The 16,190-nt window shown below is 39.2% G+C and overlaps 1 protein-coding gene across 6 annotated transcripts in view; it reads left to right on the forward strand.

Annotated features, from left to right (window-relative positions):
• Positions 1–14,873, forward strand: part of nav1b (neuron navigator 1b) — a 94,502-nt gene extending 79,629 nt beyond the window's left edge. For 5 of the 6 annotated variants that reach the window (XM_080424677.1, XM_080424676.1, XM_080424679.1 and 2 more), the window contains 14 exons: positions 130–257; positions 2,903–3,081; positions 3,572–3,731; positions 5,073–5,265; positions 6,178–6,272; positions 6,791–6,886; positions 7,430–7,598; positions 9,614–9,849; positions 10,023–10,177; positions 10,277–10,348; positions 10,538–10,734; positions 10,867–10,985; positions 11,194–11,394; positions 11,769–14,873. In XM_080424677.1, the coding sequence (XP_080280803.1) occupies positions 130–257; positions 2,903–3,081; positions 3,572–3,731; positions 5,073–5,265; positions 6,178–6,272; positions 6,791–6,886; positions 7,430–7,598; positions 9,614–9,849; positions 10,023–10,177; positions 10,277–10,348; positions 10,538–10,734; positions 10,867–10,985; positions 11,194–11,394; positions 11,769–11,852 (2,084 nt within the window). In that variant the 3' untranslated portion in view covers positions 11,853–14,873. The remainder of the gene's footprint in view (positions 1–129; positions 258–2,902; positions 3,082–3,571; positions 3,732–5,072; positions 5,266–6,177; positions 6,273–6,790; positions 6,887–7,429; positions 7,599–9,613; positions 9,850–10,022; positions 10,178–10,276; positions 10,349–10,537; positions 10,735–10,866; positions 10,986–11,193; positions 11,395–11,768) is intronic. The other variant, XM_080424680.1, reaches the window with a different exon arrangement.
• The last annotated feature ends 1,317 nt before the right edge of the window (positions 14,874–16,190 follow it).

A 16,190-nucleotide genomic window follows, 5' to 3' on the forward strand; every position in this document is an offset into this window, starting at 1 on the left:
AACCTTTTTTTTTCCTTTCTAAATTGTACTAATTTGCTTCCAGCATCTACCTGAGACTGTTTTGCAGTGTACAGTAGCACTCCCATTACCATTTATTTAATGTATTCATTATTTAAATCCGCTGAACAGAACTGTCGATCAACCGTCAGAACTCGTCAGAGAGCCTCTGCAGTCTCAACAGCAACACCAGCCACTCCAGTCTGGGTAGTCTGAACTTGAAGGAGCAGGAAGCCAAGAAGAAGAAGAAGAAGAGCTGGGTGAGCGCAGAATATTTTCTGTGGTGCTGTTCCTGTGTCATTATATAACGCTCGCAGAATAGTTCTCAATGTTTGCGTAAAGGTCACATTCACACCAGGTGCTTGGATGATTCAGAGAGCGTCAGATATGTTGTCAATCACCACCAAATATCGTTGCTGTCGGGTGCAAACCTCATACAGTATATCCAAAACTGTTACTTTTCAGGAGTCAAATTCAATAGCAAAAATAGCAGATCTACAAGCTCAAAACATGTTGCATTGCGACACGTTTCAAGCTTAATGATCGGCTGTTTTTGCTACTTTTATGTGGGACACTGTAGTATGACGAAGTAGGGCATTATTCATTTAAAGGGAAAAAACGACGTAAAAACCTAAAATATGGAGATAAGTAACAATAAAAGGCTTAAATTGTCCGTGTTGCTCCAGCGTTCATCTCTTCTGCATGAAGAGGTTTCTTGCCAACAGCAACGATAAATAAAGTGATGTTGCAACCTCCTGGCAGATATTTTATCATTCTATGTGGTATAGCCCACACAACTGGTACTGCAATCTGTTGGCTGCAATTATCTGTATCAACATTTAACTAAAGTCTTGTATGTCTGCTATGGGTTTATCAGTCACAAGTAATCTTGAGGACTGAAATGGATGACTTGCAATGTGATTTGTCCAGCAAATTACCACTCTTTATTTTGGTTTGTAGTCATCAGTCACATACTCTAAGCCAGGGGTCTGTTGCAGATGAAACTTTTTTTTTTTTAAACTTGGTCTGCTCTTTTTTCTCTCTACACCAAACCTCTTTGCCAAAAATAGCCGATCTACAAGCTCACAACGCCTTGCAGCGTGAGGCGCTGTGAGCTTGTAGATCTGCTATTTTTGGCTAAAGTTCTCCTCAGAAAAGGGATGCTAGGGTTCAAGTGGTTAATGTAAAAAATATCGTATAACACAAAGATTTGGCAAGCCCCCTGTAGTAACTCTGAGGGTCCCCTAGGGGTCCTGGACCCCCTGTTGAAGACCCCTGCTGTACGCCTTTCTGTTTGTCCTTCTGCATGTGTGTATGAGATTCTCTCCTTTCCCTGTTACAATAGCCTGTTAATGTATGACTCTGATCTCTCTTCCATGCTTCCATGCTTTTTCTTTCAGGTCTACGAGGTGAGTAATTTATAGAGTTCCAAGGCTTAATCCCCTGACCTTTCCAACCTTTCCAGCCTGCAGCCCCGTTTATGAGTCGTACTAGTGAAGTTTTTGGAAGATTAGTCTCTTGATATAGAAATCTTACACTTCATTTTCTGACTCACTGTGCTGTGGCCATATTTGATCATTTTAAATGTCATGCTGGTATTTTAAGTATGATTTGAATTAGCTACAGTAGATAATCCACATAATGAAATTCTTCCGTGACAGAGGAACTATAAAAGTTGATGATTGAAGTAATCATTTCAGTAGTGTTAACGTGCAGTCAAATTAGAATTCCCTGATAGAGTGCATTTAAGTAACACTTAACAATAACACTCTTCTTTGTTAGGTTTTAGTTAGTAACAACATGTTTAGTTACAATTGTGGGGGCTAGTCATTAAGGCATTAATACATGAGAGACTGTGATATATTTGTATTATATCACAGCTGTGATATTTATCACAGCTTCATTTCAGGTGTGTTTTCATCTTAACCATGAATTAGTATGTGGTATTAAACTCTGTTCATACAATGTTATCCATCAACAGGGTCAAACTACAGTACACTCATACAGCAGCATTATTCAGAAAAAGCTTGATCCTACATACAATACTTTACAATTGTAAAAGTTAGTAGGCTACTTAAGATTGACTTGTACAATGTAGAGAGACAGGAAACCAAGGACAGAGAGAGAGGAGAGACATGCGCAACAAGACAGGGGTTGGATTTGAACCCGGGTCCTCATGCTCACAAGGAGCATACAGTATAGTCTATGCATAATCTGGACAATCTGCGCCAATCTGGCTGAGCCAACAGGCACCCAGTATTCAGTCCTTTTTAAATGGCTTGGCTAGCCAAAGTAAAAATTTCAAATTGTGGTCTGCTTTTTCCATTTCACAGTGCTCTATTTCCTGAATGGTCATTACAACCCAGGGTTTATAAGCTGCACTGTTTAATTTGTGTGTTCTCTGCTCATTGCTGACTAAGCTGAGTCAATATTGTCATTATGCATGCGTCCAACTGACCAGTAATTCACCATTCTGCCAGATTAGTTCAGGGTATTCCTTCCTGTCCATCCTGTTTTGCCTCAGAAAAGGGGACATAACCAGAGTTAGAAAATGAAGTGATTAGAGTATTTATTATTATTGTTCTTCACTGGGTACATTGTTAATTTATAGATTCAAACCTACTACAGTATAGTATGAACCAGGTGATTACTGAAAACCAGGTGGTTAAATCTGAGTATTGTTTAGACAATCACATGAAAGCTCATGAAAGTCACCTGTTCATGCGATTGTGCCCAACACTATCAAAAGTGTTGTTATAATGTAAAATGTAAACTACAAACTACAGCCATCTGGCATTCCAAGACGTTTAAAATAAATACTGATAATGATTTGCAGATGTTACTTGGCCTGGGTCTAGTCTTCAGACCTCTTGGCTGACAGTAAGCTTATTTCCTCTCTGAACAGCTTCGGAGCTCCTTCAACAAAGCCTTCAATAAGAAGGGTTCCAAGCTCTCAGCCTCGTACGCTGACATTGAGGAGATAACCACCCCAGAATCCTCTGCACCCTCATCCCCCAAAGTCCATCATGATGAGGAGAACCATTCCGCAACCATAAAGTCCTCTACGTCTGCCTCTTCCTCCGGGTGAGATTATAGAGCACGCACAGATGATCACTGTAACATATGGCACACATACATTTCAATTGTCTAATGTCAGAGATGAATACATGTCCACATTGGAATTACAACCACAATCTCAATGTTGCCAAGACTCATTTCCTGTTATTCTACTTTCGGCAATTATTTAAACACATGTTATCCTTCCAAAATTGTGTGTGTAATCTGTGTGTGTGTGTGTGTGTGGGTGTGTGTTACATACATACATACATACATACATACATACATACATACATACATACATACATACATACATACATACATACATACATACATACATTTATATTTTTTTACCTACATAATATTACCACTATGGTCATTCATCTGACATTTTTGACATCGATATTGCATGTCTGCAAACCATGATTGATCACTTGTTCAGTTAATGAACACTAAAACATCTTATTGTGAGGTCATTCTAATTCGTGACCCTTTTTCACAAATTTGACATCGGCAGACACTGCGAAGACGGTGACGTGGAGGAGGATGAAAAAGTGGTAACAAACCTGCGTTCGAAACTCTGGGAGAAGGAAAGGAAACTTACGGACATCCGTTTGGAGGCTCTCAGCTCCGCCCATCAGTTGGAACAGCTGCAGGAGGCCATGACCAGCATGCAGGTGACGTGTGATCGACGTGTTAAATTAACCACTTCTTAGACCCTATTTACTTAGTTAACCAGGGTCCTCCAGGGCTCTATAGTTGGCCCCCTCCTTTTTTCCCTTTACACTAAATCTCTTCCTCCGAAAATAGTCGTTGTGAGCTTGTAGATCGGCTGTTTTCGCCTATATTGACGTGCCCAGGATAGGGACACTAGGGTTCAACTGGTTAAATGGGGTTATTTATTTAATAGTTGCAAAATGTTCTTGAAAGACAATTGTGTGATGCTGATAGACTATGTAAGAGAGAACGCTGTAACAGTTAACAAGGACTGACAATGCTATTGACCACTTTTAGCAATGATTTTCTCTTTCACATACCTAAATTAAACAGACTCGCTATTGATTTAATTAGCTGCAGCTGTCTTAACGATATGCTGCATCTGTTAAAAGGGGCTGTTTTCTTTAGTCAATGAATATTCATTGGAATTAGTTGACTTATCAATTTGATTTGTTTATTTAAAGGTAGGGTAAGTGATTTGCAATTATTCAAATAATTGCAAAATGGGTCTATGTTCTGATAGTGCTCGTTACTATAGAGTGTCCTGTCCATATAAGGAGTCTCCATGTCTCTCCAGCTCTTTATAAAACAGAAAATGCATTTTAGTTTCAGTTTCAGTTTCATTTCCAATTTTATCCAATCAGGATAGAGAACTCAATCAGGATATAGATTAAACAAGTGAAATTGGAAGTGATGACACTAAGAAATGAGCAGGCAAAATTTGAACAGGAACACTATAAAAATGAAGCTTAAAAATGGGTACTTTCTCCTGATTGGCTGAGATTTTGACACCTACCAGAAAATGTATTTTCTGTTTATTAAAGAGCTGGAGAGAAGGGGAGACTCCTGTTACTGAACAAACACTTTATAGCAATGATTACTATCAGAATATAGTGCTTTAACCTTTTAACAAAATACTTTTTGTTTTAACCCAAAAATATCACTTACCCTACCTTTAATCAACAAATCTATACATTTTTGTTTCACAAGAAATTAGAATGTTGAGAATTGGACATTTTAATGGCTACTGGCCTTTGAAAGTTGTACTGTAGAATTGTAGAAAAGATATATTTATTTATTTACAGCGGAAAGTGTTAAATCTAGATATCACTAGAGATGTTACTTTTTTGTTATCTGAAAAGTCACTAATAATTCACGATTCACCTTCTCCTAATGCAGAGTCACATGTGAATCTGCAATCGGGGGAAGGTCATTACATTGCAATCACACAATTTTAATTGTGTATTACTTCCTATTGAAGTGGAGTTGACTAATTGTAATACTGGTGGTTTTGTCTGTAGAGGACAGTGGAGAGCTTGAAGACTGAGAATGACCAGCTGAAGACAAGCGGCCCCTCCCCCACTCCGAGCCCTTCCAACTCCGTCTCACAGTCCTCCGGTCTCACAGCCCTCGGGGGTTCGTCACCGCGCCAATCTGTTGCCATGCACATGCCCAAAAGCTACAGCAGGGGCCTGAGTGACGGGAGCAACTCAGGTGACACTTCTCAACACTCCTGACCTAGAATTCTTTGAAGCCCCCACAATTGTGGAATACACAAATGTCAGTGTCAGTCTTGGGTCTTAACCCATTAAGACATGGGGCCGATTCTACAAATGCCCTCTAAATCAGTGCTTCCCAAACCCCCAAAATGATATTTATTTGGCCACGGACCCCCATCTGAAAATGTTTTGTGCCAGGGACCCCCAGAAGAGAAGACTTCAAAATGATTCAATATTTTTCCACACTTTTAAGATTTTTCAAAAACGTTCAAAAATAGCAGATGTACAAGGTCGCAGCGCGGCACGAAGTGACGCTCTGTGAGCTTGTATATCTGCTATTTTTGAGAACCACTGTTTTAAACCACCTTGCTAAATCCTAAGAGTTTTCTGAAAAACCTATGTATGTACTGTATGTATGTATGTATATAGCTAAAATCTAAAATGACACTTTTTAGATGCTTTCCCGGTTTTAATGTGTTAATGGTGTTTGGAAGTTTGTTAGTGTTTGTTTTATCCTGCTTGGGGTCCCATAAAAGTTGGGTTTGCCACATACGACAAACCATGTATTATTGTTTATTTTAACCCAGGTATAGTGGTAGACATACTAATGCTCTTAAATCAATGTCAGTGCTTTTATTGATAAAAAATTAGCTTAAATAAGATTAAGTGTATCAAGAGAACCAGGGACATCGACGCATGTTAGGCTATATGATGTGTAAAAGTATTTACTTCGTTCTGGTGCAATTCATCTACTGCTTACAGAGCAAACCCCAGATTCATTTAACTCAGTAAAAACGAACCCATGTTTACACTATGAGTTAAAAGAACTCTCAGAATTTTGCTGGGTAGCTTACTTTATCTGGCACTACAGGTGCTTAGTGCTTATTCTTTTTGTTTTTTCCAACAGATGTCTTCACAGATTCTAGCAGTCTGTCCTTACAGAGAGACGACCACCGTGTCAGGGTGGTTGTCTCCATAGCTGATTTACATGTCTTCAAAGACGTAAGTGTTTTCACACGTTGTAGCTAATCTCACATGTACTGTACCATTTACTGTATTGCTTCCAGCAGAGCTATAATTAAATATCTGCACTGTACTGTACTGTACTGCAGTGTTCTTAAACAATGAGTCAGGACCCATTTTGGGGTCGCTGACCCATTTTCATGGGTCATGATTATTACATTATTTATTTTTTTATGTTTTTTTTTTTTTTTTTTTTTGATTCAGAAATATGAAACAACAATAAAAACAATTCCATACATTTTAGAAACTTTTAAGAAATTGTGAAAATAGCAGACCGACAAGCTCACAATGCGTCACGATGTGACACATTGTGAACTTTGTAGATCGTCAAAGTTATTAATTCATCATGTAATTTTGTAAGCCTCCTGTCTGGGTCCTGGGGAGACACCAAATTCATCTTTTGGGTTTCAAGCTGAAACATTTGGGAACCCCTACTGTACTGTAGTGTACGGTACTGCATGTCCTAGTACCTAACACTCCCGTTGTTCATTCAACAGGAGGTCAAACAACAGGACTTCTTCATTGGTACAGTCAGGGTGAATGGCAGGATGGATTGGTCTATGCTGGATTCAGCTGTCAGCCAGGCTTTTAAGGTGAGATAATGTCCTCAGATGACATGGTTCACCTAAGATGGTTCACCTTCATTCCTAAGAACTAGATGTACACTTTGTGGCAGTGTATACTGTACAACAAAATCATTAGTGTTAATTAAACTCTTGAGAGTGTAACGATTGACACATTTTAGCAATCATGTCATACATTCATCATGCACTTTTAACTTTGACATGGTGTTGGTTTAGTTTGAACTTGAATTACCCTGAAAAGGATCCTTGTCATGTAACTGTAATTTGCCATCTAATGTAGTTTGTTGTTGTTGGACTGTCCTCTCCATCCTCAATACTGTATAATACTAAAGCACGACAAAGAAGAAGCATCTAATCCCCATGGCCTGCTCCAAGGACATGCATTGGAAACAGCAGCTGTCATTAGCTACAAATACAATGGACAGTTGTTAGCAAAATCCATCCTCGTGATTGCATGTTTGTTGCTGTCCTTGTAATACAAACGATGAAATGGAATATAGCCAGGTTTATTCCATATTGGTACAGTGATATTGTCATTTGTTCCCAATGTAGGTGTATGTAGCCAAGGTGGACCCGACCTCCAGCGTCGGTCTGTCCACTGACTCCATCTACAGCTACAGTATGGGACACATTAAAAGGGTGTTGGGAGGAGAGGCACCGGAGAGCCAGCCATCTCGCTGCATGTCTAGAGGCCCTAGCAGCATCACTGTGGCCCTCAAAGGTCTGTAGTAGTGGGGAAGTATGTTATATGCTTAAAAACAATTATTTTCTTCATTTTGTTATAAAATGATTCTAGATTTCTTTTCATGTATTCACAGCTCGGTCATTTCACTTTGAGTTTAGACAACTCAAATATAGCCAATACACCATGAAGTTCATACTGAAACTCAATCAACTGAATATGTTGCTACACTGCAAGAGCAACTTTTTGTGGGAATAAATCAGTGCTAGCTAATGAGCCAGATGATATAAAGAATGTTGTTGTTGGAAGAAGCCTGCAGCTTCCATTCTGAATGCCAGCTCTTAATTTTAGAAAGCGGTGATCTGTTGACTGAAAACTATATGCTCCTCAGTCCTCACAGGGAGACTTATATTGATTTATGACTTGGATTCCCTGATTAACTTAGGTGCCTATCAAGCACAATATTCATTGTGCGTGTTCAGCGAGTAGGATTCTAAACTCTTGAGAGCAAATCCTCATGTCTGCCTCCTTATCAAAGCAACTGCATTTGTGCCTGTCCGTCTCTGTCGGTGAGCAAGCACAGCTCCAGGAGGCCATGCTTAAGACTGACGCTTTGTCTGCTTCTAAGGTCTTGCAAAGTTCAACATGGATGTATTTACTTTGGAAATTGCCTGGCAGTCATCTCCCTAAACCGAAACATAAACTCAGCTGACCTGATTGCGGCACGAGGACCCCCTCGAAAACGAGATGCTGCATCTCAAGGGGCTTATCCTCTTGTAAAATGTCTAATAAATAAATAAATGTAATGTAATCCTGTTTGAACAGATAAACACAACCGTTTATATTTGCTTTGTTGGGAATGTATAGAGGGTGCTGCTGCTGCATCGTAATTTTGTCAACTCTTACTGTTTATTGTCTAATGCAGACATCTTTTTTCATCCAGCTTTGTAAGATCAAAGCCACAGCGCACTGACAATAAAAGTAACAAAATAGTGTGTAGAAATAAGAGGAAGTGGAAAAGCTTGTCTTTGTTTTCGTAAATCTTGATAAGAAGGTGCGACCAAGGTTGCGACTCAGAGAGGAGGGGAAGGGAACGCAGTGTTGATCTCTTAACGCAGTCTTTTACTTGGGTGCCACGGTAGCACATATGTAGACTCCATTAGTGACTCTATACCAAGAGGTATAGTCACTGATTAGGAAGAGAGTGTCTGGTTGGTCGTCGACCCCTCTCCGCCTTTGCGAGGCAGGAATGCCAGCGCTGACTGAACTAGGAGAGGAGCACCAGGGCAGACATGGCTCTGGGTAACATGATCCCCGTGCCTGGTGTCAGGCAGGCCCAGCTGGTCCACCACCCTCAAGACACTCAGACCCACTAGATGCATGGGGGGTGGGGGAGGTGATATATATTACACTCCTCCAGGCTGGTGGGGGGGATGCACAGACTCCTCTATTCTTGATGTGGAGCTATTTTCAGAACCGACTGTTGGGAGCTCCAAGTTGTTTATGAAGGACATGCGAGGTGGTCCTTCCTGAACTCGCTGCCTAAGGCCCTCGCTTTTTGAACTGTATATTGTTATAGTATACGATCGTCCCACATGTGTTAAGTGTTCTTAATGTACAGGATTAATCTGTCCTCTCTGGGTGAAACAGCATGTTTGATACTATCACCCGACAAGTCTTCTAGCTTGCTAAAGAATATTTTCTGTAAATAATTTTTTTACTGCTCCTAGTATTGATGATTTCTTGTCTTTATAGGTCTTGATGAATTGAATTACATAGGACCACAATGGAAACAAGCCCTCAGGGCTTTTTGCAAACTGTTAATAAAGTATTCAATCAATCAATCAATGTTATCTCCAAGAACAATTTCCAGCTACAATACTCAATACTGGTTGAATAGCTGATTTTCAACCATCAATAGCTGATTGTTGTACCACAGTAACGCTGTGCGTTACCGTGGTACAACAAAGTATAACATAAGTGGTTAATTCAACATAGGGTTTTTGTTTTGTTTTTAACTACAACACAATATTGAATCTATTCCACCGTTACAGGCTTGAAGGAGAAGTGCGTGGACAGCCTGGTATTTGAGACGCTTATCCCAAAGCCCATGATGCAACACTACATCAGCCTGCTTCTCAAGCACCGCCGCATCATTCTGTCCGGTCCCAGCGGCACGGGGAAGACCCACCTCACCTCTCGACTGGCAGAGTACCTGGTGGACCGCAGTGCCCGGGAAATCACAGAGGGAATCGTGGTCACATTCAATATGCACAGACAGTCATGCAAGGTTAGAAGGAACTTGAAATGTCACAAGAGAAAAAGATTAACCGGTGAATCGTGCAGTGTTAAATTGATTCTTGCTTTGTCATTTGTCTGTCATTGACTCATTATTATTCGCTTCTATTCATCATCATGATCTTATCTGATCTTTGTCCTCATCACCTTTTTGTCTCGCAACAGGATTTGCAACTCTACCTTTCCAACCTTGCCAATCAAATAGACCGGGAAACAAGCACATCAGAAATACCATTAATAATTATATTAGATGACATTCATGATCCAGCCACCATCAGTGAGCTTGTCAACGGTGCACTCACCTGCAAATATCACAAATGGTGAGTTCCTTCATTCTTGGTTATGGGCAAAATGCATTAAAGAAAAGTCCAGAAGTGCATAAAATCATTCTAAGCTTGTCAATTCACCCTTTCATTTAGCCCTTATATTATTGGGACAAGCAATCAACCGGTGAAGATGAACGCTAACAACAGCCTACATCTGAGCTTTAGGTGAGAGACGAGTCAAATGCAAAATACACTAGTTGTACGACTGAAACTTCTAAACTGTTAAGTTTCTGGATTTAACATCACTCTTTGCCAGATATACTGTATGTAGCTAATTAGCTGGTTTTCCAGTTTACGTCTGTATCTGCACACAGCTTGTAGACCCTCTGTATTATTCTTCCCCTGCCTACATAGGATGGTGACCTTCTCCAACAACGTGGAGCCAGCCAATGGCTTCCTGGTGCGTTACTTGCACAGGAAGCTGATGGAAGCGGAGGATGAAAGGAGCCTGACCAATGAGGACCTGATCAGGGTGTTGGACTGGGTGCCCAAACTGTGGTACCACTTGCACACCTTCCTGGAGAAGCACAGCACATCTGACTTCCTCATTGGTACAGAAGGCTGTTATCACAAACAGATGATGAAGAATGAGTTTCTGCGATGCACTGATTGTAAACAGAGCATGTGCATGGGTTAGATTAACGTACAGTTTTGTGTGACTGTTTAAACTGCTTTCCCTATAGGCCCTTGCTTTTTCCTCTCCTGCCCGGTCACAGTAGAGGATTTTCGATCCTGGTTTATTGACCTCTGGAACCATTCCATTATCCCATACCTTCAGGAAGGCGCCAAGGACGGCATCAAGGTTGGAAACCTCAGCTTTACTCTTTTGGAAATGGTCTTTGTTTTTTGTCTTTGTCACAAGGCTGTGTTGCTTGGATGATAACGCCACTTTAACATCTTGCTGTACTTATTCCTCAGGAAGTGCCAGTGGTGTTCCTTTCTCAGGAAATATTTGGTGTAAATTAGTTGTCTCTGTCTGTTATTGTACGTGTGTGTCGTGTTGCCCTCAGGCCCATGGTCAGAAGGCAGTATGGGAGGACCCAGTGGAGTGGGTGAGGGGTACCCTACCTTGGCCTTCTGCCCAGCAAGATCAGGCCAAGCTGTGTCATTTGCCTCCACCCAGTGTAGCATCTGGTAGCCCTGGGCAACCCAGTGGAGAAATGCGGACAAAAAAGGAGACACCACCCAGCTCCATGGAGTTTGATCCTCTGGTAGGAGACTAACATTGCTGTAGTGTATCCCGTGTTAGCTTTGTCACAGGGCTCTCGGTCCATTCAAATACATTAAAATGTGCTTTATTGTCACTAAAAACAACAACAGTGCTTAATGCCAAAGGAAAGTCAACAATCTTAGCTACAAATACAAATGACAGCTATTTGAGAACAATGACAATAAGTATATAATATATTTAATAAAATGTGTAAATCAAGCTATAAGATAAACCTTTTATTGACCCCCGGGGGAAATCCAGGTGTCAATAGCCATCAGCAATTAATCAAATATTAATATTTTTGTTTTGTTTTTGTACAGTGCTGTCCAGTTCATTTGGGATACGTTACTCTTATTTGTATTTTCTCTGTTTCAGATGGCGATGCTTTTGAAGCTCCAAGAGGCTGCCAACTACATTGAATCTCCTGACAAGGAAGACCCCAGCCTGCCCAGACTTTAATTGTATCATCCCCTTCTTGTATTTTAATCTTAGCCATAGCACTTCAAAATATTACTTTTATCTTCTGTCAACTGTAGAATACAGTTCATATTCAGAGAGAAATCATTTTTTTGTTTAAAATATCATCACCATTCCATGATGTTGAAAGTGTTAGTCATTCAAGGAATGGACATTCACATCTATACAAATATGTGCAAATCTTATCCCCCAGTACACACAAACTGGTGCTAATAGATCAATTTACTTAACTAATCGTCTCAGTTGTTCAGTCAGGTATTTCCTCCCAACAGCACAGTACAGTCTCTGCTTTGTCCTCAACTGTACTACGGGCTGTGACAGGTTCTGAAATTAATTTAGTCTTGGTTAATTTTGTGAATCCTTTTGGAAAAGAGTATGACAGCATAACAGGTTTAGAGGTTAAGGTTAAATGCAAATTTTCTTCATTACATATCTACTGTGTTGGCCAAACCTTAGACTTATGCAATCCTGAACTCTCACCACACCAGCAGGTGACAACTCATTTAAATCTCGTCAAACATACAGAATGCCTTAAAGCAAAGACTTCATTGTCATCTCTCAACTTTAGCGGTGCATTGGTGCTTTCATTAATATCACCACCACTGTGTTGTCTCAATGCGAGAGTAGCATGAAATAAGGAATGACTGTATAGATGAGTAACACTTCAGGCATTCATGTATTGATGATTGGTGACCATATGGACCTTATTCCTTTCATTGCCATCATGCATTTGGTTCCTTAGTTGAACATTGTCAAATGCTGTTATACTCTTTTGCAGACACATGACCTTTTATTTGTGATGCAAGTTCATCACTTTGTTGCTGGCAGCATACATGACATCTGCAAGTTGCTCTTGTAGTGTTATTACCACTTTCTTTCAGTTTTATTATGAGCTTTATAAAATAAAGCATTGTTGCCATTATTGCCATAAAAATCAGGTATTAGATACGTATTACACAGGTATGACAACATAGCACCGCCTGGTGAAAAATCATTTTAGCAAATCCTCTTTAATCATTTTGTTTTCTTTAAAGTTTATTTAAAAATAGTAAAATAACATCTATCCCTCAGATTTCAAAGTAGCTACTGTGTATTCTATGTACATATAAACGCTACATGCCAGTTATTTTATCTACACTAGCTGCATGGTGCAAATATCTAATATGCTGAACCAAATACTGTACTTAAACTGTAATCTTGCATATTGACTGTCAAGCTAGGGATCTAAGTTCAATTGCTTTATATATGAATGTATAGATTTCAGATATAGATTTCACTTAGAAAACACACAACTACATAACTATGGTGGTCATCTAGGTGCTTTAGAAAGAAGCCTTACCACAGAGACAGACTGCAACTTAACCATCCATAACAGCAATGTGTACACGTGGGTGAGCACAGTGACTTTGAAGCTACCTTTTCCCATTTCAAGTGTCTATAGCCTAATTTACACTCCGTAGTATGACGTTGTCACTTGCCACCCCGACAAAGAACTAAATCAGTTCTTGTCGACAAGCGACACCATTGTGTGATGAGTATAAAATAAGCTTAATACAATTCACACAGCCCCAGAAAAAAAAATATATATATCATGTTGCTAACATTGGTCATCAACATTTAACTACTTATGGTGCTCTTTGCTTTTAAGTTGAATAAAGTTCAACAGTGTCATGAACTGTGTTTAATGTTGCATAAGGATCAGTGTAGAAGTACAGGGTAGGCTAACGTGAGGTTAGTAGACTATAGAACTGTTAGTGGTGTTTGTGAAAATGGATTGTGTGGAATTGATTTGAGAGATAATTCTTGGTCACTTTTAAGAAGTGTACTCGTTCAAGACATCCAGTGCAGACAGTGGAGTAATGTGAGACACTGTGTAATGTATTCTCATGTTGATGTTGATGTACAGTATTCATATTTGAAAACTGGTTAGTGCATAGGATACTGGCACACAGCAAACTAAAATACCTACAACATAGTTGCTCAAAAGGCAAGACCGATGACAACATGAAACCTCTTGTCGATGTGCTTGGTGTATGTTTATTGTGAAAAGCTAGTCATGCTGGGGTAAAAGGAGACGAAAGGTGATGTGTAAAGTGGGACTGGTGTATGTTAGTGTCGAGTCATCTGTCCATTGTTCAGGCCTTTGCATTTAAAATGCATTAACCTCCCCCATGTGGACATAAACTGTAATGAATGTCAGGCCATTTTCTGTGTATGGTTATCACAAGACACTATCAAAGGAATTATTTGATAAGAAAAGTGCAACCAACCTAAGTTTAAAATAATGTCTTCTGTCTTGGGCTTCTTGTTGCTTTGTTTTTGCACATCTTTTACATGAAACTGTTTGACTGTCAAACATGTAACTTAAAGCCAATGGCTATTTTGCTGCTTTGATTGGTCACATGTGAGCAAAAATGAAAGCTGATAATGACTTCATTAAGAAAAGATGCCAAATGGCCGGTGATGATGACACTGGCACCACGCCAACTGATAATTATTTTATTTATTGTAAATATATATATATATATTAAAAAAAAGAAAGTCACACAGTGCCCCACCCCCACCTCTACCCTCATCTTTGTATGCAGACAGTGGACGCCGTTATGTCGGCCCTCTCATCTCATTAACTGATTATTGTACCTGTTGCTGTGTAACTGTGATGTGTATTTGCTAACTAGTGTATCAGGACTATGCAGCAACTTCTACTGGTGTTGGCAATCAGCAAATGTCATAACTAGCAAATGCAGTGCATTTTCATCAGCTCTGACTTTGAGTTCTTATTGTAGGTGGGACCAAATAGAACCTTAATGAGGGGGGCCTTCGGTGGGGTTTGTATTGAGACATGGGATTCTAGGGTGGTTTGTGAAGTTTAGCCCATATGATGTGTTTTGACTGCAGAATGACAAGGCAGGTGGATGCAGTAAAGTGTACTGTAATTGCACAAGGCCTATTGAGAATGGTCTAATAGCAGGTAATTTTATTTTAATAAATTCATCCTTGGGGGAAAGAATACAAAAAATGAATGGATTTGTGTCTTTAAGATGGCTGACAGGAATAAGCACTACAGTTTGAAAACTTAAAACAAAAATAATAGAATTTAGACCAATACAGGTTGCTGAATAGTCATATTTTTTTGGCAAAGCTTGCTGTTGACATAAAATTAATTAAAAACTGTAATGCGTTATCTAATGACACTGACGTGCAAATGTGATGGGTTTCTAAGTGTTGTAAACGCATGTAAACTTGCTCTGTGACAAAAAACAACAATTTAACATTATTGTTATAGGGGATTATTCTAAATAAGGTTTTCCTTTTTAATACGATGATATTTGATATTTCTTTTTTCTTTTCCTTTTCTAAAGAACCCTTTGTAAACCCTCATTTCTCTATTTTGTACAGGACATCATAATTGTAAAGACTGTAAATATGTCAGCATTGTGGACGCGGCAACAATCATTAATGAGTTAAAAGATTAATTCAGAGACCAGTATATTTCTTCAGAATTAATTGGGTCCAATACACGGAGATGGCATGCTTCTGGAGACATATTCATCCTCTCACTGTTTGTTGGAGTCAATAAAAACATGTCATTATGCTGGTGCCTATGGCGTTTCTGTCACATTGCAGCTCACACCTCAAGTCACCTACTGACTATGTTATTAAGATGTCATGTTATCATGTTTCTAGTGGGAGTCTATGACACTCAATGAACACAAAAGCAGTGGTGTAAAGTAACTAAGTACATTTACTCAAGTACTGTACTTAAGTACAATTTTGATGTATTTTTACTTTACTGGAGTATTTCCAATGTTCAGTACTTTTGCTTCTACTCTACATCTCAGAGGCAAATGTTATACTTTTACACAATTATTTGACTTTAGTTCCTGCAAGTATTTAACTTTAGTTACTAGTTACTTAATATATTTTGATTATTATTACAAAACATACAGTAACCACTTCAGCTCTGTATACATTTCGGCCATTTGAAAATAGCCGATCTCTACAAGCTCATAATGTGACGCATTGTGAGCTTGTAGATCAAAATATTAAAATATATATATATATATATATATATATTCAAAAATATTTGTATACATTTTATTCATTTGAAAACTTGAGAAATTGGACATTCTGCATAATGAGTACTTTCTACTTTTGGTACTTTAAGTAGTACACGTGTGAGTACTTTTTCCACCACTGCTCACACCTCAAGTCACCTTACTGTATTTTATTAAGATGTCTCTTATCTATTGGGGAATCAAATGACACTCAATGAACACAGAAGACTAAGGACAACCACCAGGCCACTCAGTAGGCTAG

This window comes from Gymnoscopelus braueri, assembly GCF_963280865.1.
Source record: "Gymnoscopelus braueri genome assembly, chromosome: 3".
NCBI lineage: Eukaryota > Metazoa > Chordata > Actinopteri > Myctophiformes > Myctophidae > Gymnoscopelus > Gymnoscopelus braueri.